Source organism: Ovis canadensis, chromosome 15 (assembly GCF_042477335.2).
Source record: "Ovis canadensis isolate MfBH-ARS-UI-01 breed Bighorn chromosome 15, ARS-UI_OviCan_v2, whole genome shotgun sequence".
Classification (NCBI taxonomy): Eukaryota; Metazoa; Chordata; class Mammalia; order Artiodactyla; family Bovidae; genus Ovis; species Ovis canadensis.
In genome coordinates this window covers 16,884,888-16,912,447 of record NC_091259.1, presented here as the reverse complement: position 1 = coordinate 16,912,447, position 27,560 = coordinate 16,884,888, and the positions used below count along the sequence as shown (strand labels likewise).

The window sequence follows — 27,560 nt, the reverse complement described above, 5'->3', positions numbered from 1 at the left end:
ACCATTATTTACCATGGGATTTGTTCATAGTTACTTATTTCCCCTGAAATATAATCAGTAGCTAAACTACCAGTTGATTGGCACTTTCCATAATTATTATTTTAAAGGGTATTGAATATACATGCAATCCAATCCTTAAAGATAGCTTAGAATTTCATCATAATTTAAGCCTGTGTGCACGTCTTATTTCAATGCATCAAGAATTTAGCTGTCTTCAGACAGATGTGGACAACACAGTGTTTTCAATGTAACATCTCCAGAATTGGAAATAAATTGTGACATTCATTTAATGTTTAAAGACTATTCTTTGTTTCCCAGGTGTGATGGGAGAATATGAGCCGAAAATTGAGGTCCATTTCCCTTTCACAGTTACAGCTGCTAAGGGAACAACTGTTAAGATGGAGTGCTTTGCACTTGGCAAGTAAGTACACATACTTCTATAATTAGACACAATTGTTTATTAAAATGTGACACATCTTATTTTTATATCACTTGCTTTGCTAGGTTTTATTTTCCTTGAATTAAACCTTGAAGCTCCTTGGTGGCTATTCATTTTTTTAAAGACAGGCAAGTGGGATTTGACGAAGTAACCAATTATAATTATCTCTTTGGTCATTTCTCTGAGCAATAATGTATCTAATTTTGGTATTTTAACATAAAGGAAATGTAATAAAAGAAGAGCTTCACATGTCTTTGCTTATTTGTCTTAAAATTTCAGTATCATTCTTAAATTTTATGCAGCAATGATGTAAATAAAAAAGGGATGAGGTCCTATCTTCTCCCTATGTAAAAGATATAGATTCTGACAAGAAATAATAAGACAAGAGTATAAAAATCATAAAGATAATAATCACACTGGTCTAACAGATTACTTTAATCTCTTCTGGAATAATGATAACAATAACACCAGCTGTCAATATGTACAACATGCAATTATTCCCCAAATCAAGAAGATGATTTATACCACACTCTAATGCCTGCTATGCTTAATGATTCTTTTTCGGAGATTTTAAATCTCACAATGTATAATCACTTGTCAATGATGTTTACAATAAAAATGTCGGGCATAAAAACAGGAGTGAGATTTTGATTATATTTGATTAGAGTATTATGATTTATTTTAAATAGAGTGTTGCTGTTTTATTTTTTTACAGTGATAAGACCTCAGAGTCCTTTTTAGACTCTATAATTATAATTTGCATAAAACATCTCTATCAGAGTTACTAATCATTCAACTTCAGTCATGGTGAGCAAACTCCCACAGCATAAATATAACATACTTGGAAACAAAACATGCTCTATAAATATATTTGTAGTGGGCTTAATCTGTGGGTGTGAAAATCTTAGTAAATATGAAAAATTCTGCCAATAAAAGGTGTTTTAGAGCATAACAAGAGTAATCGCCGTGTTTTCTAATATTAAAACTATTTGAAATAACATGCAATTCTGTTTAAATCTAAATAGGAGTCAGATCATAGTCGATTGCTTGGGGCTGGTGCACTGGGATGACCCAGAGGGATGGTATGGAAAGGGAGGAGGGAGGGAGGTTCAGGATGGGGAACACGTGTATACCTGTGGTGGATTCATGTTGATGTATGGCAAAACCAATACAATATTGTAAATTAATTAACCTCCAATTAAAATAAATAAAATTATATTAAAAAAACAAACAAACAGAAATAGACTGTTGTTTGGTCCATCAAAAGTGTTGAGCAGTCCAACAAAAGATGCCTGTAAGAAGTATATTTCAATAACTTAAAATTCATCCAGGAGTTACTTGGCAAATATCTGAGGAAGATTTCCAAACCCATATATATTAATAATTACATACTACCTTAAAAGTCATGTTTTTTATCATTTTTCAAAGTCGTGGTGTCAGGTATGCTTGAAAATGCCCCAAGTGAACTGCTCAATTCTGATAAATACAAAAATAATTATATTGGCTTGATGTCAAAGGTTTTAGTATATCCTACAGTTAAATAATTTTTAAATGTCAGAATTTGCACTAAAGCCACAAACGAAAGGAGGTCATACTGTAAAACAAATTAGAGAACTAGATTTATAGGGAAAAAGCAATATGGGATATTTCCCCAGGCAGGGATATTTAATAAATTTGATATGTTTGCTTTCAGAAGTCTTGAAATATGCTTAGTAAATAGATCCGTAAAGTCCATTTCATTCTAGGCTGGATCTAACTGCCAAATTAAGTTCTTTTAATACTATATTTTCTTCAGCTTCTCCACTCCTTCTTTGTTACTCTCTCTTTCCCCATGAAAATAAATAAATATGTAGAAAGGTGAACAAAGCACACAGACTGTCTAGAAGTTCTCTGCTGCCAATTCTTTATGTGAAGTGTCACAGTTATGGGAAAAAGAAAAAGAACATGCTATGAAGAGATTTATCCGTACCCAAAGACTGCAAGGAGATTCAACCAGTCCATTCTGAAGGAGATCAACCCTGGGATTTCTTTGGAAGGAATGATGCTAAAGCTGAAACTCCAGTACTTTGGCCACCTCATGCGAAGAGTTGTCTCATTGGAAAAGACCCTGATGCTGGGAGGGACTGGGGACAGGAAGAGAAGGGGACAACAGAGGATGAGGTGGCTGGATGGCATCACGGACTCAATGGACGTGAGTCTGAGTGAACGCTGGGAGTTGGTGATGGACAGGGAGGCCTGGCGTGCTGCGATTCATGGGGTTGCAAAGAGTCGGACACGACTGAGCGACTGAACTGAACAGAACTGAAAGACTAATTTACCACTCTGTTAAAAGTAAATAAGATTAAAGAAATAATATCTTTACATATGTTAATTTCTGTAGGACACATTATCATGTGGAATAGATCATCATTGCATCTCAACATGATCACAGCAATTCAAATTAATACCTGAGAATCTGCTTTATTCCTACAGCTCACCTGAGCTACATCCCACTTTAATAAGTACAAGAATCCCTGGTATACCTTTGTCTGTCCAAAATCTTCAGTACCTGTCGCTAGATATCGGTCAGCACCTTGCCACTCAAGCTGATTTGCCCCTCAGTCTGTCTGCATAGAGTAGTTTAACCACATGTTCCCCATAGACTATTATAACCAAATTCTGGCATGGAGCATACTAAGTTCTATTCTATCTCATGGGCTTTGCCCTTGTTTCCTCTAGGCCCCCACTCATTCTCTGACCTCAACTTAAACATCATCCTCTAGAGTTCATCTACAATACTTGATGTATATAAAACATACCCATTACTCTGTATCTAAATCTTGTATTTTTCTTCATCCACCTTAGCACACTTTTAAAGTATTCACATATGTGTTTCACTACTTAAAAAAAAAAATCACTCTATCAGTCAGGAATCCAACTGGAAAGACTCAGATAGCTCAAATGAATTTAGGCATAAATTGAAGATCCAAGAGAACTAAGAAAGAAACTGAAGTCTCTGCAGACTAGTGATAGCAAGAAGTTATTCTCATCCTGAAGCCAAAATGAGCAAAGGTGGAAGATAGTGTCACCAGAAGCACAGAGACCTGAAGATAAGGTGTTGTTTGGGGGCCACTCTACTGCAGCTATAGCTGTGCAGAGATGCATTAGATGAACACAGCTGAGGAAAGGAGCAGGAAATTCATATCCTGACTTTTTCTTTGTGTATTCTGATCTTCTCCTTCTGATTTCATGACTGAAAGGCAACTAGAAGCCAGCCTGCAAGCCCAGAGAATGCAGTTGGCAATACAAAAGGAAGGCAGAGATTCTGAGGGAAGATGAGGGTGACCGGCAAGGGAGACAAACAGAATAACCAGCAAGTACCCATCATTAAATTCTAAGCCTCGTGAAGGCAGGGATCCTGATTGCGTTCTTCACTTGTATATTTCCAATGCCTACCACAGTGCCTGGCACAGAGCACTCAAGAAATAATTTTTGAAGGAATAGATGAACTCTGAAAGCTATGTGCCTACTTAATCCAGTCTACTTTTTATTAACAGATAATAAATAATAGACTTTATTTTCTAAACATCTCAAAATACACTTCAACCACTGTTCACAAAGAAAAATGCTATGTCCTTACTCTTTTTGAAAAGTACATTTACCTCTGTACATAATTTGTCCCTAAATACATTCAATTCTTGCAACTTAGAGTATGTAAATTAATACAGCTATAGTTGCACATGGAAATTTACATCACCATACATAAAATAGATAGCCAACAGGAATTTACTGCATGTCTCAGGAAACTCAAACAAGGGTTCTGTTTCAACCTAGGGGGGTGGGGTGGGGAGGGAGATGGGAGGGAAGTTCAAAAGGGAGGGGATATATATATACCCATGGCTGATTCACGTTGAGGTTTGACAGAAAACAGCAAAATTCTGTAAAGCAATTATACTTCAATTTAAAAATAAATAAACAAAGATAATTTAAAGATATATAAACTAATAACATTTTCTGTGTTCTTGAAGGAAAATAGCAGAAAGGCAAATTATTTTAGATTACCAAAGTTTACTGTATCTTAGTGTCACACAAATTCACCAACCTGCCTAATTTGAAGTTAAATAAAAAGTCAGTTGGGATTGCAATATACTCACTACTATATATAAAATGGATAACTAATAAAGACCTACTACATAGCAATGGGAACTCTACTCAATACTCTGTGGTGACCTTTATGGAAATGAATCTAAAAAAGAGTGGATATATGTATATGTATAACTGATTCAGTTTGTTGTACACCAGAAACTAACACAACATTGTAAAGCTGTGTTATACTATACTCCAATAGTATATATATATATATATATATATATATATATATATATATATAATATACTCCTATATATATACTATACTCCTATATATATATATGTATGGTTTTTATATATATACTATACTCCTATAGTATGTTAAACTATACTCCAATAAAAATCTGAAAAATAAAAAGAAATGCCATATGATCTCACTTATAATGTGGAATCTAAAGCATGACACAAATGAGCTTATTTACGAAAAAGAAACAGACTCACAGACAGTGAGGACAGACTGGTAGTGGCCAAGGGGGAGGGGGAGGACAGAGGACAGGGTGGGAGTTTGGAGGAATCAGATGCAAGCTGTTTGGTACAGAATGGATAATCGATAAGACACTACTATATAGCACAGGGAACTACATCCAATGTCCTATGATTAAACCATAGGACATTTCAATGTGTACCTATATATATGTGTGTGTATATCACTGAATCACTTTGCTGTACAGTAGAAATTGACACAAGCTTGTAAATCAACTATACATTAATTAAAAATGCTCACTTTATGGAAAAGAAACATATTTTATAAAAATAAAAACACCCCTTAATAAATTTGTAAAAGTCAATAGTAAAGTTGTAAGCTGTAAGTTTGCTTCTAAAGAAATCTCTACTTAAATCTGAATTTTTAGAAAATCATATGGTTTTTCCATAAGATACTGCAAAAGAATACAACAGGAGAGTGCTATTTATACCTACTTGAAAATCTCTCTGCAAATAGAATTATACAACACTCAGTACAGAGAGAATGCATGAAGTGACTGTCACATGATATGTTTAGTATTGTTCAGTTCAGCAAAAGTATGATTTCCCCAGGGGGGCGAGAAATGGGAAATGCTTAAAGAGGATCCACTGGGAAACAAAGGTGTGCAAGGCTTGGGAAATACAGCAAAGTGTAAAAATGGGGAGGCGGATTAATCACTTTGGAGAGAAAAGGCTGTTTTAGACATATGGCAGATTATTATCAAGAGATCACCACAAGCTGTTCTCCAGTTTCACCAAAGTGGGGAGAGGGAGAAATTCCAACACTGTGGGACAAAACCAGCGGAATTAGAATGGGTATAATGTAGAAGTGCTTAAAAAAGTTATTAAAAGAAAAATGGGCTATCAGTGAGGCAGTAGAAGCTTAGAAGTTTCTCCCCCCATACTGCTGCAATAAGAAAATAAGATCTGTTTGCCTTCTAATAATTTAGGTGCAATGTTTTCTGAAAGGAGAGAAATGGTACCAGTCAGGGTTGGAAACGAACATTTTAAACGTTCTCTCTTACCTGCCACTCATCCGCCCACTCAGACTGAATTATTAAGAGTAGAAGGTTAGAGTCAGTCAGACTTAATTGGCTGCCTTTTGGCAACCACATTATTATACAAGATTTTAAAGTGGTTGGTGGCATGTGTGGGAAATAGAAATGAAGGGTGTTGCCTTTTCTTACTCAGCATTAAGCTTCGTGACTTTAGTTTGGAAAGAAGCAGTGCCTTTGATATTTCCCAGGTTGGCTTTTAAATACTGGACGCAGTACTCTTGAAAGGAAATGAGAGATAAAAGGTTAAAGGACAGTACAAGTAAGGACTCTCTTAGGACCCTAATAAATATTTCGTTTCAACGTTATCTCTAAATGTGGTGTGCCTAGAGATTATCATACTAAGTCAGACAGAAAAAGAAAAATACCATATGACGACACTTACATGTGAAATCTAAAAAAATGATACAAATAAATTTCTTTACCAAACAGAAACAGACTCACAGACTTAGAAAACAAATTTATGGTTACCAGAGGGGAAAGGCTGCAGGAGGAGAGGGATAAATTAAGAGTTTCAGATTAACATATATACACTGCATGCACGCGTGCTAAGATGTTCATTCATGTACGACCCTTTGAGACCCTATGGACTGTAGCCTGCCAGGCTCCTCTGTCCATGGGATTCTCCAAGTAAGAATACTGGAGTGGGTGGCCATGCCCTCCTCCAGGGGATCTTCCTGACCCAGGGATCAAACCCAAATCTCTATGTCTACCTGCATTGACAGGTGGGTTTTTTACAGCTAGTAAAGCCCCTGCCGCTGGGAAGCCCCAACATATACATCCTGCTATATATAAAATAAATAGCAAGTATCTACCGGAGGAAGACTCTACTCAATAGCAGAGGTAACTCTACTCAATATTCTGTAATAACATATATGGGAAAATAATCCGAAAAAGAATATATATATGTATATGTATTAGGGCTTCCCAGGTGGTGCTAGTAGTAAAGAATCCGCCTGCCAGTGCAGCAGACATCAGAGACTCTGGTTCGATCCTTGGGTGGGGAAGATCCCCTGAAGGAGGGCATAGCAACCCACTCTAGTATTCTTGCCTGGAGAATCCTATGGATAGAGGAGCCTGCTTGACTACAGTCTGTAACAGGGTCACAAACAGTCAGATCTGACTGAAATGATTGGACATGCATGCATGTATATGCATTACTGAATCACTTTGCTGTACATCCAAAACTAACACATCATGAATCAACTGAACTCTAATATAAAGTAAGAATTTTTAAAAAGAAATGCACTAGAAAAGGGATAAAAAGAAAGCTGATGCTATTTTCAAGTGATTGTGCTCAGTGCGTAAGTCTGATCCGTATAAGTTGTTAACAAGGTCATGTAGAGCAAAATGAGAACTTGGAAGTATGGAGAGTTATTAAGTACAAGAAGTAGCTACCATCTCTCTGGCTGCAGAAGAGTTGCAGTTACTAAAATTTAAGAAGTTTGGAGGTACCTGGAACTACAAGTGTTGGAAAAACACAAACTAGATTCCTTTGCTGCTTAGGGAAGAATGCCTCACTGAGATGCCATTCACAGGAATCTCAAGCAGAGAGGGAGCAATATAGAGCACATCCCTTCTCCCTCCTCGAGTCTTGCAGCCTCTTTCTACAGCCTTCTCTTTGCAGTGCAGAAATGTGGTTTCTAGAATCCTGGCCCTTGTATCACAAAGCAGAGTGAGGAAGAAGCTACAGATGGTAATTTAACAGCTAGCACAAGTTCCGCTTTACATTTTCAAGCTCATCTTTTAATCAGCCATGAACAACCCCTTCCTGGACCTCATCACCACACACATCCCTCTTCTGTGATCCTGCAGCTCAGACCCCTCAGTCTAAAATATCTTGCTCTCACAATCCCTGTTCAGTTTTCAGTGTTTAAGTCAAATGCCACTTCTCCATTGATTTCTACCTGTTTTACTTGAGATTTAATATATATCCTTTGGAGCCACATGAACAATCATCTCTCACTGTTTAGCCTGCTCCATTGAATTATATGTGTGTATCTGCCTACTGTGCTAAAGTTTTGCGTCCCTAGCGTATTCTATGTAGCAAGTGTTGAATATGTTTACTGAATGAAATCCAAATATGAGAATGTGGTCAGTCATCTGTAACAGGAGGTATATTATTGCCTTGGTTTGGTCAGACAGAAATCTCCAGATGCCTTTCACGTGTTTTGGCCCTGAAAATTCAGACCACATTATATTAGTTACAGTTTTTTGTCGGGTTTCATTTCACCATATGACCTTTTGCAGACCCCAGAAAGATCACTAGATAATGTCACACAGCCACCAACAACGAAAAACTTAAATTTGGCCACTGATGCTTAAGTGACCCATTATACAAGGGCAAAACTTGGGGTTATTCTGTAATAAAGAAGCCATATGCTTTAAAGCAACATTGGTTTATCTACTATGACAATCCTGCAAGCTAATAGCACTACAGGCAGATTTTTTTTTTCTTTACTTTACATGTTCCTTATCTTGCTTTCACAGCCATTTACACACAAGCGGATCAGCTGTGCTCAAAAGGCATTGAATCAGTTACTGTAATAATTATGTGAATGACCTTTCCAGACTCATCTGAACTCTGGTGGTGAGGTGGGAGGGAAGAATACATTCAATTTCCTGCCCCTTTTAGTTCCTGCTCATCTCTCTTTCACATAGCATTTACAAATCATCTTTTGTTACACTCCATCAAATGCCTATTAGGAAACCAGGACATTAAGTAATTTTTTCCCTTTCTATACTTTTATTGCAAATAAGAAAGCACCAGTTATCAATTCACAAAGTCATTTTTGTGGTAGTTTGCGCTCCCTTTTCCTCAGTCTGTAACCATCTCAAATGGCTCCTCTTCCGTCGCCTTGTAACTGTGAGAATGATAGATATTCCTCTGAGACTCCCCACAGTCTGCAACCGGTGAACGTTTGTCAAAGAGCCTGCTCTTTAGTTTCAGATTGATGACTTATTAATACTGTTTATTTGAAACTGCCAGTCACTAACGACTGTAGAAATTAAAAAAATAAATTGGACTTGTGTGGTATTTGTCTATCATATCAAACTCAAATTACTTAATCATTTGATTGACAAAGGATCTGGGGATAGGAGTTAGTTACTGAGTCTAGGAATCAATAAATGTTTAGATATCATAGAGAAATGGTACATATGGATTCAAGAAAATTGCACTTATGAGCTGTTGGTTGCTTCAGAATTGTTGAAGCTAAGAATACATCCTCATTTCAGATGGTACATAAAGGAAATGGGTGCTGAAACCTTAAAGACTGCATAGCCTATTATCAGTTTGTAGACAGAAAAAAGAGACCCGGCAGGGAAAGATTAGACCAAGACACTTGGGCAAGCTGGCCAGACTAATCATATGATGCTTCATCATTTGGTATTCTTTATTTTTCAACATTCTTCCTTCCACAGTGCCAACTATGAGAGTGCTTTATTTACTTATTTACTTTTGTTCTCAGAGGTGTCATCTATTTCTAGGGACACAGGACCAATTTATTATTCACATTTGGAGTCACAGTTAACTGGCATCATATTTCTAATTCTTCCAGAACTGGCTTAGGACTGCTTAAACTGCCTGACCAGAAAAGCCACATAGCCGCAAAAGGTCTCACAGCTAACGTGCTGTAGAAGCAGACCAGGTCTTCTGATTCTAAAACTAATGCTCTTCCCAACTTATTGTAACACCTTTCAGTTGCTAAGAGTAATTTCCATTTTTATCAAAGCAACTATTTTTCTGGATGCATAAGTTTCCCAGTGATTAGGAATGTTAGTACAGAGGACAAGTCACCAAAAGCATAAAGCAAGAGATAATATAAAAATTACTGAGCTTGATACTTGGATTCTTTTAAACACATCCAAAAGCCTTACTTTGGGTGATTCTCCCTGTAGTTTCATCGAATAATCTCTTCCACCAGAAGTTGACTGAGGGATATTCAGTTCAGTTCATTTCAGTCACTCAGTCGTGTCCGACTCTGTGACCAGGCCTCCCTGTCCGTCATCAACTCCCGGAGTTCACTCAAACTCATGTCCATTGAGTCAGCGATGCCATCCAGCCATCTCATCCTCTGTCATCCTCTTCTCCTCCTGCCCCCAATCCCTCCCAGCATCAGAGTCTTTTCCAATGAGTCAACTCTTCGCATGAGGTGGCCAAAATATTGGAATTTCAGCTTTAGCATCATTCCTTCCAAAGAACACCCAGGGCTGATCTCCTTTAAAATGGACTAGTTAGATCTCCTTGCAGTTCAAGGGATTCTCAAGGGTCTTCTCCAACACCACAGTTCAAAAACATTGATTCTTTGGCGCTCAGCTTTCTTCACAATCCAACTCTCACATCCATACATGACCACCAGAAAAACCATAGCCTTGACTAGACGCACCTTTGTTGGCAAAGTAATGTCTGCTTTTAAATATGCTATCTAAGTTGGTCATAACTTTCCTTCCAAGGAGTAAGCATCTTTTTTGTTGTTGTTTTTCCAGTTACCTTTTTTAAAAAAAAACATTATTTATTTATTTATTTTACTTTACCATATTGTATTTGTTTTGCCGTACTTCAACATGAATCCACCACGGGTGTACACATGTTCTCAATCCTGATCACCCCCTCCCTCCTCCCTCCTCACACTGTCCCTCTGGGTCATCCCAGTGCACCAACCCCAAGCATCCTGTATCCTGCATCGAACCTAGACTGGCAATTCGCTTCTTATATGATATTATACATGTTTCAATGCCATGCTCCCAAATGGCTGCAGTTACCATCTGCAGTGATTTTGGAGCCCCCCAAAAAATAAAGTCTGACGCTGTTTCCCCATCTATTTGCCACGAAGTGATGGGACCAGATGCCATCCTCTTAGTTTTCTGAATGTTGAGCTTTAAGCCAACTTTTTCACTCTCCTCTCACTTTCATCAAGAGGCTTCTTAGTTTTACTTTTTTTAAATATAAATTTATTTTAATTGGAGGTTAATTACTTTACAATACTGTATTGGTTTTGCCATACATCAACATGAATCCGCCACAGGTATACACATGTTCCCGATCCTGAACCCCCCTCCCACCTCCCTCCCCGTACCATCCCTCTGGGTCGTCTCAGTGCACCAGCCCCAAACATCCAGTATCATGCATCGAACGTGGACTGGCAATTCATTTCATATATGATATTATACATGTTTCAATGTCATTCTCCCTTTCTGCCGTAAGGGTGGTGTCATCTGCATATCTGAGGTTATTGATATTTCTCCCAGCAATCTTGATTCCAGCTTGTGCTTCTTCCAGCCCAGCATTTCTCATGATGTACTCTGCATGTAAGTTAAATAAGCAGGGTGACAATATACAGCCTTGACATAGTCCTTTTCCTATTTGGAACCAATCTGTTGTTCCATGTCTAGTTCTAACTGTTGCATCCTGACCTGTATATAGGTTTCTCAAGAGGCAGGTCAGGTGGTCTGGTATTCCCATCTCTTTCAGAATTTTCCACAGTTTATTGTGATCCACACAGTCAAAGACTTTGGCATAGTCAATAAAGCAGAAATAGATGTTTTTTCTGGAACTCTCTTGCTTTTTCCATGAGGGATATTAAGTTTTTATAACATAAAGGTTTTCAGCATTATGGCAAGCCAATCCAGTACTCTTGCCTGGAGAATCCCATGGATGGAGGAGCCTGCTAGGCTGCAGTCCATGGGGTCATGAAGAGTTGGACATGACACTTTTCACTTTCATGCATTAGAGAAGGAAATGGCAGCCCACTCTGGTGTTCTTGCCTGGAGAATCCCAGGGCTGGGGGAGCCTGGTGGGCTGCCGTCTATGGGGCAGCACAGAGTCAGACATGACTGAAGCGACTTAGCAGCAGCAGCAGCAACCTCATGACTACAATTTCCAAAAACAGAGTCTTTCTTTTAATGATTACATATTTAAGTTTGTGGTTTCCTTTGGGTTTTTAGGGAAACCCTTCAGCCTTAATAACCATAAATTTAGAAGTCATATTCCAGGGTCTGGTAACATAAAATCTTTATGATTATCTAACCCCATCAATTCTAGTGTAAGTCTTCTTTTCAATTTAGGATTTAGCCTGAGATTCAGAGGATGCAGCATATCTGAATGTCTTTGGACTTTTTGCCAGGTACTTTATGGAGGGGAAAATTCTCCTTTATATTAATATCTCTGGTGTCAATGATACATACATAGCACACTGAAGACCACATACAAAGTTTATTTTTTCACTCATTAAAAAAAAATGTCTTTATCTATTTATGGCTGTGCTGGGTTTTCTTTGCTGTACAGGCATTTCTCTAGTTGCAACAAGCCAGATCTAGTCTCTAGTTGTGGTTCACGGGCTTTTCACTGAGGTGCTTCTCTTGTTGTGGAGCTCTAAGATGCAAGGGCTTCATTAGTTGTAGCCCATGGGCTCAGTAGTTGCAGCTCCCAGGCTCTAGAGCACCAGCTCAATAATCGTGGTGCACAGGCTTAGTTGCTCCACAGCATCTGGGATCTTTCTGAACCAGGAATAGAACCCAAGTCTTCTGCACTGACAGGCAGATTCTTTCCAGTTCAGTCACCAGGGAAGCCCCTGTTTGTTCACTCTTAAATTTGAGCTCTTACCAATCGAGCAACCAGAGACATAATTCCATCTTTGTCTTTGGAATTTTAGTGAATTTTAAAACTTGGAAACAGATGCTCTTCAGATGAGATAGGGAGGGTGAATCACATGGAAAAGGCTGTTACTTAAATTGTAGTTTTCAAAACCGTCTCCTACGCCTTTATCATACAGGTAACATTAACTATGTTTTTATTTATCTTTGCAATAATATTTATTGGAAAAGATTACCTTGAAGTTAAAGCATTACAACTTCATATTCTTCCCTTCTATGTTGCAAATATAATAGTGCTGTAAAATATGCAATTAAATGAAATGTATCTGCATGCACAGAGTATCATTAAACTGCTTCTGAATTATAGCTCATGCCTTTTTGCCTTAAGTAACTTTTGTTTCTCCGTTATATGTAAGCATTTTCCATTTCAGATGACAATAGAAAGTGTGTCTCTTTTGATTTGGTACTATTTGCATTCATCGTCCCTGTCTGTGTCCTTGATCTTCAGTGATAGAGTCACATGCATATTGTAGGATATGATGCAATTAAGCAGTTTGAGTTGCCTGTACAAATGAAACATTTAAATGTGGGTATGGATGTACGTGTATGTGAATAAATATTTAAATCAGCAGAAAGAGTATCTCAAGATAGAAAATGTTAAGACAGCTAAACCTCTGTCGTCATGTTTTTCTTTTCTTTATTATTATTATTATTTTTTTGTAATATAATATAGCAACACCTACCTTCTGTTCCTGTCACTGTTGTTGTTAGTAGCTATGTGGTACAGAATATTTTTCATGTCAGATCTTTGTAATAATATGTTTTAGTTTGGAGGATAAATTTAACTGATAGCCAGTAGACACAAAATGTGATATTCAGTGGGGACATATGTCAGCTGCTGTTTCATAGTAGAAAAGCAAGTGATAAGTACTTTTGGTCACCTCTAGCCCCTACTTTTCTTTTGGGGATCGAATCAATCTGGCTGCAACTTTTAAAATGTCTTATTTATGGCCTTTTTCTCAAAGGAAGGTCCATTATGAAATCAGGTCACTTGTTTTATACATCCCTACAGAGAAATGTAGCTTCTTCAACATGTCTGATAGAAGAACATGCATCAGGGTTTCCCACACAGAAATAAAGGGGAAGAAATCTTCCTCCTCCACCTTCATATAATACTATTATATTTAGCCACACTCCATTAAAAGAAAGCATAAGTATAATACACTCAAAAGCATATATTGAAAAAAAATGCTTACATATATGAAGCCTAGATATATTGTACAAGTGATGGTATGTTATAGTTTAATTGGCAGTTTTCTTTCTTAATTATTCTTAAGGATGTGTCATGTTCACAAGTGCCTTGGCTATAATGAATTAGAGTAATTAAGGCTAAAGTGGTATATGTCTAATCTTAGTGATAAAGTCAGAACCTGAGTGATAACATAGTCTTCTTTCATTTATATTCAATTTAATTGTAAAAATCTGAGTTAATAAGCAAAATATCTGCCCTGTTGCACTGGAAACTACTAGGAAAATGGTTGTCAAGTGAATATTTTTGTTTTATTAAGTCAACAATAGTTATTCCAGCACTAACGATCTCAGTTACTTCCAATCGTGTCATCTGTGAGGGTCCAAACACAAGCACCTTTAAAGAGGGGGTTGAATACAAAGGAAGCTAATCCAGGAGAATCCCTCCTCCGCCTGCTTCATCATTTCTTAACTCTCTGGTTGTTACTGAGTCTGTGTCATAAATAACATAAAGTAAAAGAAACATAAAGAGTGATAGTTAAAGAGATATATATATATGATAGTTACCCCATTAGGTTCCTGTTTTGTTTTCACTTTTGGATTAAAGGAGTAAACTAGAAAGGATAAATATTCTTTTTTTAATTATTATTATTGTTTTTTTTACTTTACAATATTGTATTGGTTTTGCCACACATCAACATGAATCCACCAAGGGTGTACAGGTATAGAAAGAATAAATATTCTAATACATTTTCAGTGACTTAAATGTGTAGAAAAAAAATCTATTAATTCAAGTGTTCATTTAGATAAACTAACTGTACTGCTGAAAGATTTCTTCAAACTGCTTCTTAAAAGTTTTACTGAGGGAGCATTGACATGCAATAAATGTCTAAGATATGCAATGTGAAACATTTTAACACATGTATACACCTGTGAATGTCACATGCCTCTTCAGTACCCATAAACATCTGCATGTAAATGTGTAATCTTTCCCTTCTTTCCATCCGTTCATTCCCACCCCCAGAAAGCCACTGATCTGATTTCTCTTCTGTCGCTATAGACTAATATGCATTTTTCTGGAGTCCAGTAGAACCCGAATTATGCACTATGCAGCTTTCTTTGTCTGTCTTTTCACTCAGTATACAGACACACCTTGCTTTACAGTACTTCACTTTACTATGTTTCACAGATACCGTGGATTTTGCAAGTTGAATAAATCTATCGGTGCCATTTTTCCAACATTTACTCACTTTGTGTCTCGGTATCGCATTTTGGTTATTCTCACAATATTTCAAAGTTTTATTATTTATTATTATCATTCTTATTATATTTGTCATGGAAATCTGTAATCTTTGATGTTACTATTACTAAAAGATTACAACTCACTAAAGGTTTAGATGATAGCAATAAGGTATTTTTTAATTAAGTTAACTACATTGTTTTGTTAGATATAATGCTATTAAATAATGCACACTATTAAGCTGTAGTTTATTGTAAACATAGCTTTTATATGCACTGGGGAGCTAAAAAATCTGTGTTGAGTGGCTTTATTATGATATTTGCTTTATTGTCGTGATCTGGAATTGAACCCATAATGTCTCTGAGGTATGGTTGTATTATCTTGAGATTCATATAAGTTGTTGGGTGTACCAATAATTTATTCCTTTATAATGTAAGTAGCATTCCATTTATTGGCTATATTACAATGTGTTCATGTATTCACCTGTTGGACCTTTGGGTTGAGTCCAAGTTTCAGCTATTACAAATTAAACTTCTATGAATATTTGTTTATATCTTTGTATGCATATAAACCTTTATTTTTTTCCTAAATAACACATTGAATGTTTCCTCTAGGTTTTTGAACATATGTGACATGGTTACAATAACTCTTTTAATATTATTATCTAATTCTATCATATGTCTTTCTCTGTGTCAGTTTCAGTTGATTAATGTTTTCCTCTTCATTATCAATTATGTTTTCCTAATTCCTTGCACACATGCAGTTTTTAATTTGACATCAAGTGTTTGAATTTTTTGTTGTTTGATACTGGGTATTTTGGTATTCTTGACCTTTGTTCTGAAATATGACTAAGTTAGCTGGAAACAATCTGATCTTTTCAAGTCTTTATTTCGTGCTTTTTTAGACAAGACCTGAGAGCCATTCGATTGAGGGTGAATTTTTCCCCACTCCTGAGGCAAGACTATTCTTAGTACTCCAATCAATGACTCCTGAATTATGAGATTCTCCACTCAGACTATTAGGGTAGGAACTACTTCTGACCTGGGTGAATTCTGAGTATTATTTCTTCCAAGCCATTCAGAAGGTCATTTTTGATCTTTAAATATTTTTTCTCAAATGGATATGTTGACTCATTCTAAAGTGAATAATCAAAGAGAATTTTCCATAGATCTCAAAATTCTCTCTCTATGCTGCTCCCTTCTTTTGAGTATTGTGAGCCCCAGCCACCTTAGCTCCCCTGCTGCTGCTGCTGCTGCTGCTAAGTTGGTCAGTCGTGTCTGACTCTGTGCGACCCCATAGACGGCAGCCCAACAGGCTCCTCTGTCCCTGGGATTCTCCAGGCAAGAATATTGGAGTGGGTTGCCATTTCCCTCTCCAATGCAGTAAAGTGAAAATTGAAAGGGAAGTCGTTCAGTTGTGTCCAACTCTTAGTGACCCCATGGACTGTAGCCTACCAGGCTCCTCCATCCATGGGATTCTCCAAGCAAGAGTACTGGAGTGGGTTGCCATTGCCTTTTCCAATTAGCTCCCCTGGATTCCCATATTTGTCTCCTCAAATCAGGAAGGTAGATGGGTTTTGCCTGAGTCTCTGCTATCTTGAATGCTTTGCCCAGGGATTAAACTGGGGTACGTATATGGCTCCATGGACTATGTAACTTATTTCAGGGATCAATGTCCTTCACAGTTTGATGTCCAAAATTTTGAGATCTATTTATATATATATATATATTTTCTCTAATTTTCACCTGTTTTCTATTTAATCTTTTTTAGTGTTTGGTTTTTTTTTTTGTAGGAAGTAAACAAAAGGTCAAAAGTAAAGGTACCCTAACCAACTATATGTAACTAAGGAGGCAGAAATGAAACATGTGGGATATAGCATATTTTACCTGCCTTTATTAGAAAAAAAAATTTGTGTGAACTTTGGAAACAAAAAGATACCAGAATCGTTCTTTGACTGAATTCTTCCTCAGAAACAATTTGGAATAGGAGAAGTAAAAAGGAAAAGTAATTTTCTAATTTAACCCTATAATCCTCAAAAAGAAATCTGCCATATTGCACTCATGGGAATCTAGAACTTCTACAGTTTAATAACTTGTATTTTTAGTGCCAAGTTACCTGACAAGAACAAAGTCTTGATAGTTTGAGATATTTATCAACTGAACCAATCATTTATCAGTTATATGACATCAGATGAGTTATTGCCTAGATCAAGTCTCATATCAAATCTGTAGAGTAAGAATTTGACAAGGACAATTTGTGTGTTATTCACTCCATGTCCAACTCTTTGTGACCCCATTGACTGCAGCCTGCAAGCTCCTCTGTCCATGGCATTCTCCAGGCAAGAATACTCAAGTGGGTAGCCATTTCCTTTTTCAGGGGATCTCCCGACCTAGACCCAGGGATGAAAGCCAGGTCTCCTGACAATGCCTACCTCATAAAATTGCCATTAGATTTCACTGAGAGTCTCAATAGTAAAGGCTTATAAATAGCATATTAATTCCCTCTTTCACTCTAGTTCTCTGGAATATTTACAAAACATAATTTATTTTATAAAACATTTGTCAATACTTTAATGTTCTGCTTTCTGAAATACTATAAAAGACATAGTCCATTACTCAAGTTTTTTGTCAACCAGCAATGCCAACATCCTATAAACCTCACACTGTCTACTAACATTCAGTTTTTTATGGTTTCAAATAAGAATATACCAGAAAAAATCCAGTATCTAGATTTCTGCTTATAATATACATTGACATATGCCTTAGTAATCTAAAAAAATTCTGAACCTATAAAAAATCTACATAAATAAGAAACACTGGGAAATTTTTTGTCAGTTTTATCTTTCCCAAACATTCTTTCAGGTCAAAACCCTTCTTTTATTTCCCCATTAGTTTAAAGACTAGTTTTTGAGCTGATTTTACATGCTAAGTTAAGGGCAGCATTTTACTCAGGCTGTTGTTAATATTTAAAATATTTTATGATTATCTTAGTGTCAAATTTGATATATTGATCTTAGAGAATGCCAAGAGGCTGCAAAACTTTCAAAAGGTAAATATCAGTGGTCAAGTACATAGCAAAAATACACACACACATACACACACACACACATAAACATTTGTATATGCTGCAGTCCTTGGGGTTGCATAGTTAGGCATGACTGAGCAACTGAACAACTATATATATATATATGAAAAATTTTGTTCCACTGTTGATGTTAATGGCTTAATAACTATTGCTATAAAATCTATATGTTCTGGATATAGAAAAAAATGATTAAGCAAAATAACTTGAGTCATATCATAGTTTTAATTGCAATATGGGATAGAACTTTCTCTGTTTATGAAGATCATCACTGACTTTAAAATCTATAGGTAATTCAATTATAAACAAAAATTTAAGTGCAATGTAGACAGAAATATAACTGAAGGAAAATGGCATTGAAATACAACTTTGAACCTCTTTTCTTCCATAGCTGATACAGACTATGTTGTTGTTGTTCAGTCATAAAGTCATGTCTGACTCTTTGAACCCTATGGGCTGCAGCGGGCCAAGCTCTTCATCCTTCACTCTCTCTCCCAGAGTTTACTCAAATTCATGCCCATTGAGTCGGTGATGCTGTCTAATCACCTCATCCTCTGCCACCCCTTTCTCTTTTGCCTTCAATCTTTCCCAGCATGAAAGCCTTTTCCAATGAGTTGATCCATCACATCAGGTGACCAAAGTATTGGAGCTTCAACATCAGTCCTACCAACGAATATTCAAGGTTGATTTTCATTAAGATTGACTGGTTTGTTCTATTTGCACTCCAAGGAGCTCTCAAGAGTCGTCTCAAGCACCACAATTTGAAAGCATCTATTCTTCGGCACTCAGCCTTCTTTATGGTCAAACTCTCACATCTGTACATGACTACCCCAACTCTCACATCTGTACATGATTACTGGAAAAACTAGAGATTTGATTATACAGAACTTTGCTGACAATGTGATATCTCTGCTTCTTATTAATATTATGCTGCCTAAGTTTGTCATAGCTTATCTTCCAAGGAGCATCTTTTAATTTCATGACAGCAATCGCTATCTGCAGCATTTCAAGAAAATAAAATCTGTCACTTCCACATTTTCCCACCTATTTGCCATGAAGAGATGGGCGAGATGCCATGATCTTAGTTTTTTGAATGTTGAGTTCCAAGCTAGGTTTTTCACTCTCTTCCTTCACCCACATCAAGAAGTTCTTAGTTCCTCTTTGCTTTCTGCCACTTGAGTGGTATCATCTGAGTATCTGAGGTTGTTAATATTTCTCCTGCAAATCTTTAGACTCTAGTTTGCAGTTCATCCAGCCCAGCATTTTACATGATGTACTCTGCATAGAAGTTAAATAAACAGGGTAACAATATACAGCCTTGTTGTTCTCCTTCCCCAATTTTGAACAAGTCAGTAGTTCCATGTCTGATTATAATGGTTGCTTCTTGACCCACATGCAAATTTCTCCAGAGACATCTAAGGTGGTCTGGTATTCTGATCTGTAAATATTTCCCACAGTTTGTTGTGACCCTCGCTATCAAAGTCTTTAGAGAAGTCAATGAAACAGAAGTAGATTTTTTCTGGAATTCCCTTGCTTTCTCTCTGATCCAGCAAACGTTGGTAATTGGATCTCTGGTTCCTCTGTCTTTTCTAAATCCAGCTTGTACATCTAGAAGTTCTCAGTTCATGTACTGCTGAAGCCTAGCTTGAAAAATTTTGAGCATAACCTTGCTAGCATGTGGGATGAGTGCAACTGTAAGATAGAGAGATGGATTTTAACATTGTCCTTCTCTTGGATAGGAATGAAAACTGACCTCTTCCAGTCCTGTGGCCACTGCTGTGTTTTCTGAATTTGCTGACATATTGAGTGACTTTAACAGCATCATCTTTTAGTATTTAAAATAGCTCAGCAGGAATCCCATCACCTCCACTAGCTTTGTATGTAGTAACCCTTCTTAAGGCCCGCTTGACTTCACACTCTAGGATGTCTGCTCTAGGTGATTGACCACACCATCATGATTATCTGGGTCATTAAGACCTTCTTTGTATAGTTCTCTGTATTTTTGCTTCTTCTTAATCTCTTCTGCTTCTGTTAGGTCCTTATCATTTTTGTCTTTTGTTGTGCCCATTCTTGTGTGGAATGTTCCTTCACTATCTCCAATTTTCTTGAAGAGATCTCTAATCTTTCCCATTATATTGTTTCCCTCTGTTTCTTTACTGCTGCTGCTAAGTAGCTTCAGTCATGTCCGACTCTGTGCAACCCCATAGAAGGCAGCCCACCAGGCACCTCCATCCCTGGGATTCTCCAGGCAAGAACACTGGAGCGGGTTGCCATTTCCTTCTCCAGTGTTTCTTTGCATTATTTATTTAAGGAGGCCTTCTTATCTCTTCTTTCTATTCTCTGAAATTCTTCGTTTGGTTGGATATGTCTTTCTCTTTCTCCTTTGCCTTTCACTTCTCTCATCCCTCAGCTATTTGTAAAGACTCCTCAGAAAACACTTTGCCTTCTTGCATTTCTTTTTCTTGCGGATGTTTCTGTCTTTGCCTTCTAGGTGTTACAAACTTCCACCAATAGTTCCTCAGACATTCTATCTATCTTATCTAATCCTTTGAATCTATTTGGCACCTCCACTGTATAATCATAAGGGATTTGATATAGGTCATACCTGAATGGTCTAGTGATTTTCCATACTTTATTCAATTTAAGTCTGAATTTTGCAATAAGGAGCTCATGATCTGAGCCACAGTCGGCTCCAGGTGTTTTTTTGTTTGTTTGTTTGTTTTTTCTGACTATATGAATCTTCTCCATCTTAGGCTACAAAGATTATAATCAATTTGATTTCAGTATTGACCATCTGGTGATATTCTTGTGTGGAGTCATCACTTGTGTTGTTGGAAAATGGTGTTTGCAATGACCCATGTGTTCTCTTGAAAAAATTCTGTTAACCTTTTCCCTGCTTCATTTTGTACACCAAGGCAAACATGCCTGTTACTCCAGGTATTTCTTGACTACCCACTTTTGCAATCAAATCCACTATGATGAAAGGGGTATCTTTTTTTTTTTTGGTGTTAGTTCTAGAAGGTGTTGTTGGTCTGTCTTCATTCTTGGATGGCTGTGTTATTGAATGATTTGCCTTGGAAAGGAACCGGGATCATTCTGTCATTTTTGTGATTGAATCCAAGTACTGCATTTTGGGCTCTTACCATTTGCTTCTGGTCCATGTCCAGTTTGCCTTGACTGATGTTCCTAACATTCCAGGTCCCTATGCAATATTGTTCTTTACTTTCACCACCAGACACATCCACAACTGAGAATTGCTTCTGCTTTGGCCCAGCTGCTTCATCCTTTCTGGAGTTATTAGTAATTGCCTTCTGGTCTTTCCCAGTAGCATATTGGACACCTTCTGACTATAATAAAATATTTAACAGATTATAACAGATTTTACTATTTAAAATATAAGTGAAAGTCATAGTCTTATCATCATGATATATCACTAGTATAGCATCTTAATCATCTGAGAAATTAAGCTATACTATAGATTTATATAATCTACTATGTAAAAATACTACCAATTTGGTTTCCCAAGTGGCTCAAATGGTAAGAATTCGCCTGCCAATGCAGGAGCCACAGGAGATACAATTTCAATCCCTGGGTCAAGAAGATCCCCTGGAGGAGGAAATAGTAACCCAGTCAGTGTTCTTGCCCAGATAATCCAATGGAAAGAAGAGCCTGGTAGGCTACAGTCCACGGGGTCGCAAGAGTCAGACACAAATGAAGCAATTCGGCATGCACACATGCCACATATTCTGTCCATTTCTCCATCTCATTTCACTATATATCTTAAAGATCCAAAGGAGTCATGTTCGTGAATATGTTTACTGAATGTATGTAAGAAAAATGATTTTAGATTTATCTTTTTTCCCCCTAGTTAGAGAAATATTTATTTTTGTTGTCAGTTTTCTTACCTGTGAAACAGAGAAAATAAAGTATACATCTTAGATTTCTGTAGAAATTAAATTATATACCAAGTAAAAATCTGAGAGCAAAGTAAAAGAGCAATTAGTAATAGCTATGAAATGACTTAGCAGCAGCAGCAGCATATAGTTTTATAGTCCAAAAATCAAGAGTCAGGAAAACCATGCTTCCCAAACATAATATTTTCAGAAATTAAGGCTTAGATAGAAATTGAATAACTGTAAGAATTGCCCATGAAATCATAAAGCTGGGTCTAGAATCCCCATCTCAGTACAATTTACCTACTATACGTTCCAGGTACCTCTTGACTTCCTAATTTTTCATTCCAATCACCAATGATGAATAGAACATCTTTTGTTGGTGTTAGTTCTAAGAGATTGTTTAGGTCTTCATAGTACTAATCAAGTTCAGATTCTTTGACATCAGTGGTAGGGGCATAGACTTGGATTACTGTAATGTTGAATGACTTGCCTTGGAAAATGATACCTGGAGGAAAAGGCAAGTTTTGCCTTGGGGAACAAAGTGAAGCAGGGAAAAGGCTAAATGAATGCACTGGTCACAGCAAATACCCTTTTTCAACAACACAAGACACGACTTTACACATGGACGTTACAGAGTGGTCAATATCAAAATCAAATTGATTACATTCTTAGTAGCCGAAGGTGGAGAAGCTGTATACAGTCAGCAAAAACAAGACCTAGAGCTGACTGTGGCTCAGATCATCAGCTTCTCATAGCAAAATTCAGATTTAAGCTAAACAAAGCAGAGAAATCCTCTAGACCAGCCAAGTGCGACTTGACTCTTTAGTGGAGGTAACAAATGGATTCAAGGGATTAGAACTTGTATACAGTGTGCCTAAAGGACTATGGATGGAGGTCCATAATATTGTACAGGAGGTAGCAAACAAAACCATTCCAAAGAAAAAGAAAAGCAAAAAGGCAAAGGGGTTATCTGAGGAGGCCTTACAAATAGCTAAAGAAAGAAGAGAAGTGAACAGCAAGGGAGAACAGGAAAGGTATATCCAACTAAGTGCAGATTTCCAAAGAACAGCACAGAGAGACAAGAAGGTCTTCTTCAGTGAACAGTGTATAAAACTAGAAGAAAATAACAGATGGGGAAAGACCAGAGATCTCTTCAGGAAAATTGGAGATTTCAAGGGAACATTTTGCCCAAAGATGGGTACAATCAAAGACATAAACAGTGGAGACCTAGTGATGCTGAAGAGATCAAGAAGACATGGAAAGAATACACAGAAGAACTGTACAAAAAATATTTAAATGAACCAGATTACTATGATGGTGTGGTAAGCCACCTAAAGCCAGATATTCTGGAGAGCAAAGTCAAGTGGGCCTTAGGAAAAATTGCTGTTAATAAAGCTAGTGGATGTGATGGAATTCCAGTAGACTTATTCAAAACCCTAAATAATGATGCCATCAAGGTGTTGCATCCAATATGTCAGCAAATCTGGAAGACCCGGTACTGGCCACAGGAATGGAAAACATCAATCCTCATCCCAATTCACAAAAAGGGTAGTACTAAGGAATGTTCAACCCATCGGACAATTGCACTCATCTCCCATGCTAGTAAAGGCATGCTTAAAATCTTGAATGCTAGGCTTCAGCATTATGCAAACCAAGAACTTCCAGATGTCCAAGTTGGGTTTAGAAAAGGAAGAAGAACCAAAGATCAAATTGCCAACATTCACTGGATCATAGAGAAAGCTAGGAAATTCCAGGAAAGCATCTACTTTTGTTTTCATTGACTACACCAAAGCCTTTGACTGTGTAGATCATAATAAACTGTGGAAAGCTCTTAAAGAGATGGGACTAACAGACCATGTTACCTGTCTCCTGAGAAACCTATATGTGGGTCAATAAACAACAGTTAGAGCCCTGCATGGAATAGCTGATTGGTTCAAGACTGAGATAGAAGTATGACAGGGCTGTCTGCTCTCACCCTGTTTGTTTAATCTATATGCTGAGCACATCATGAGGAATGCCAGGCTGGATGAGTCACAAGCTGGAATCAAGATAGGTGGGAGAAACATTATCAACCTCAGATATGTGGATGATACCACTCTAATGGTAGAAAGTGAAGAGAAACTTAAGAGCCTCTTGATGATGGTGAAGGAGGAGAGTGAAAGAGCCAGCTAAAAATTAAATATTAAAAAGAAACTAAGGTCATGACATCTGGCCCCACTATTTCATGGCAAATAGAGGGGGAGAAGGTGGTGGCAGCAGGTTTCCTCTTCTTGGGCTATAAAATCACTTGAGGATGGTGACTGCAGTGGTGAAATCAGAAGACGTTTGCTTCTTGACAGGAAAGCTATGACAGAGACATTACTCTGTTGACTTCTGCAGAGTCAAGCCTCCCGTCTTCTCAGTGGTCACGCACAGTTTGAGAGCTGCATTGTAAAGAAGATGGAGCCCCGAGGAATTGATGCTTTTGAACTGTGGTGTTGGAGAAGACTCCTGAGAGTCCTTTGGACTGCAAGGAGATCCAACCAGTCAATCCTAAAGGAAATTGGTCCTGAATACTCGTTGAGAGGACTGATGCTGAAGCTGGAACTCCAATACTTTGGTCATCTGATGCGAACAGTTGACTCATTGCAAAAGCCCCTGGTGCTGGGAAAGATTGAGGGCAGAAGGAGAAGAGGGCATCAGAGGATGAGAGGGTTGGATGGCATCACTGATACAATACATACGAACTTGGGGAAACTTCGGGAGATGGTGAGGGACAGGGTGGCCTGGTGTGCTGCAGTACATGGGGTTGCAAAGAGTTGGACACACCTGGGCAACTGAACAACAGCTATACTTTTCACTGCCTAGTGTATAGACACTATCTTTACATAAATCTCTTGTGGCTTTTAGCAGCAACTTTAATGTGTCTCTAACTTATTGATGTAAAGGTATCTAAGAGAACAGAGATTTTACTTTCCTCCTCCTTTGACAGAATTCATATGGTCAACTATGAACATATGAACTATATATTTCAATGTCATATAATTTCTGATGCACCTAACCATATTTAATTCAAATTGAAACACATTTTGAGAACCTGGGAGATGGAGGAAAGTGAGAGATAAATATTTATTTTAATATACTTGTCCCGTGAAGATTCTGAAAATGTTACTATGGAAATGTCATCAGATACAGCAAATCAGGTTATCTATTTGAATGTTCTAAATGCTGTTTTTTTTTTTCTTTTTCAGCTACAGCATTTAATTGTTTTAATATGGATTTAGTTTTATCTAAAAGGTTTAAGGAATTATATTTTATTTTCCTGTGGACTATTTTAAGTATCATTATCAACTTCAGTTTTAGTCCTTAACACTAGACAAAACAGGAAATGACTCAAAATGCAGGATTATAAATGAAAAAGAATGCTCTGGAGAGAAAGGTAGTGTTTCTTATAGCATTGCAAATTTAATTAGCAAGGAAAATATATTAAGTAGCTTCAAGCTTCCTCTTAGTAAACAATGTAATACTTGGAATAACTATTAATGGGAATATTTCACAAGGGTAAGTCTAATCATATGGATTTTTTATGACTATATGTTTATCAAAAATGAAACTTTAAAGAGTATTAAGAATGGACTGTCTGCCAGTGTGTTTACCAATAATATTGCATCAAAACAGAGCAGTAGTGCAGTGAAGTCACTCAGTCGTGTCTGACTCTTTGTGACCTGGTGGAGCCTACCAGGCTCCTCTGACCATGGGATTCTCCAGGCAAGAATACTGGAGTGGGCTGCCATTTAAAAACAAAATTTCTGCATAAATTTGTCATTAAGATGTATGATGGTATTAATTTGCCTCTGAATGCTGTTTTAAATACTGAATCTCTTTTCTTATTCCTGGCAACATTTAGGGGGAAGACGTTTACACATAGCTTTACTAAAGGAGTAATATTTTTTTTTATATGCTCCCTACATATTCCTTGAGTACATGGATAGGTAGGATCAAAATAAGAGAATGAAATTTCTTTCTCACTTTAATCGACAAATATAAATTTTTAATGAAAGAATTTTTGGTTGGTTGCCAACTGCTGATTCATTATTTTGATAACAGAATGCAGTTCTTAAACTTCATCCAATCTTTTGTTTTAATAAAATGTATATTGCTTTGCAATATTTTAAAAAGTTATATATACTCATAAAACTGTGTAAATGAAAATAGGGTGAAAGATCAAAAATTAATATGTAGAACTGATGATCACAAACTTTGTGGTTTTTCTGTATAGTAGACTCTCTTTCCATGTAAATTTTAACCCAACATATCCAGTTTCTACAAAGCATATACAAAGTTTTCACCACAGTGCATGAGTGCATCCATGCCAAGTTGCTTCAGTAGTGTCTGATTCTGTGCAGCCCTATGGACTGTAGGCCACCAGGGTTCTCTGTACATGGGCTTCTCCAGGCAAGAATACTGGAGTGGGTTGCTCTGCCCTCCTCTAGGTGATCTTCCCAACCTAGGGGTGGAACCCACCTTTCATGTCTCATGCATTGGCAGATGGATTCTTTAACACTAGCACCACCTGGGAAGCCCTTAAGGCATTGCATTGTAATACAAATCTAGAGAAGCAGACTTTGAAATGTTCCATATGTAGGATTACCTTGCATTTGAAATAATAAAATCAATTATAACATCTTTTAGCTATGACTTCTCATCTTTACAAATATGTTACTACACTATTTGCAAGCCCAATTCAGAAGTCTTCAGTCACATCAAAATTATCTTACTACAATCCCTGATTTCTTCCTTTTATGGGGCCCTCTGTCTAATCTCTTACCTTTTATAAACAAGAATATGCAGTCCACTGCTTTAGTCACTCAATCTCATATCTTTAGTTTCCTTGTCACTATGTTCTTTCATTATACCAGCTCCTCAAAGTCTCACTGAATCCTCAATGAATCTAATCATCCGATGTCTGTGTGCCTCTTCTCAAGCTGCTTAGCACTGCTGAAAAGAGCAGACAGCTCTATAAAACGGTCCCACTATGAAGGTAATATCCTTAATATTACCGAGGCCCTCCATGCTGCCACTAGTCTGCTTACAACTTCATAGTGGCTAATTCTAACTGTCACTTTTCAAACCTCTGTCTGCTGCTTCTGCAGGTTGTATCAGAGGCTACAGAAATAATTGAAACTTTTGTACAAAAAAAAGTTTCATTTCCTGACTACCGACCTATAAATCTCCCAACAAACCTACATACCTCTTTTCCTGACATATTTTTACAACAAAAAACATACCTTTATCAGGAATGCAAACCTACCTTCGTTCTACATATTATCCTTTTGTTTCCTTAGCATATTCTCTCTTCTTTTTAAGTTGAAATACAGTTGCTTTTATAATATTGCATTAGTTTCAAGTATACAACAGAGTTATTCAATATTTTATAGA

General features: G+C 37.1%; 1 protein-coding gene across 1 annotated transcript in view; it reads left to right on the top strand.

The window, feature by feature from the left end:
- The window catches only part of CNTN5 (contactin 5), a 642,146-nt gene that overhangs the window by 234,780 nt on the left and 379,806 nt on the right, over positions 1-27,560 (top strand). The window contains exon 6 of the mRNA XM_069553671.2: positions 319-421. Coding sequence (XP_069409772.2) covers positions 319-421 — 103 coding nt within the window. The remainder of the gene's footprint in view (positions 1-318; positions 422-27,560) is intronic.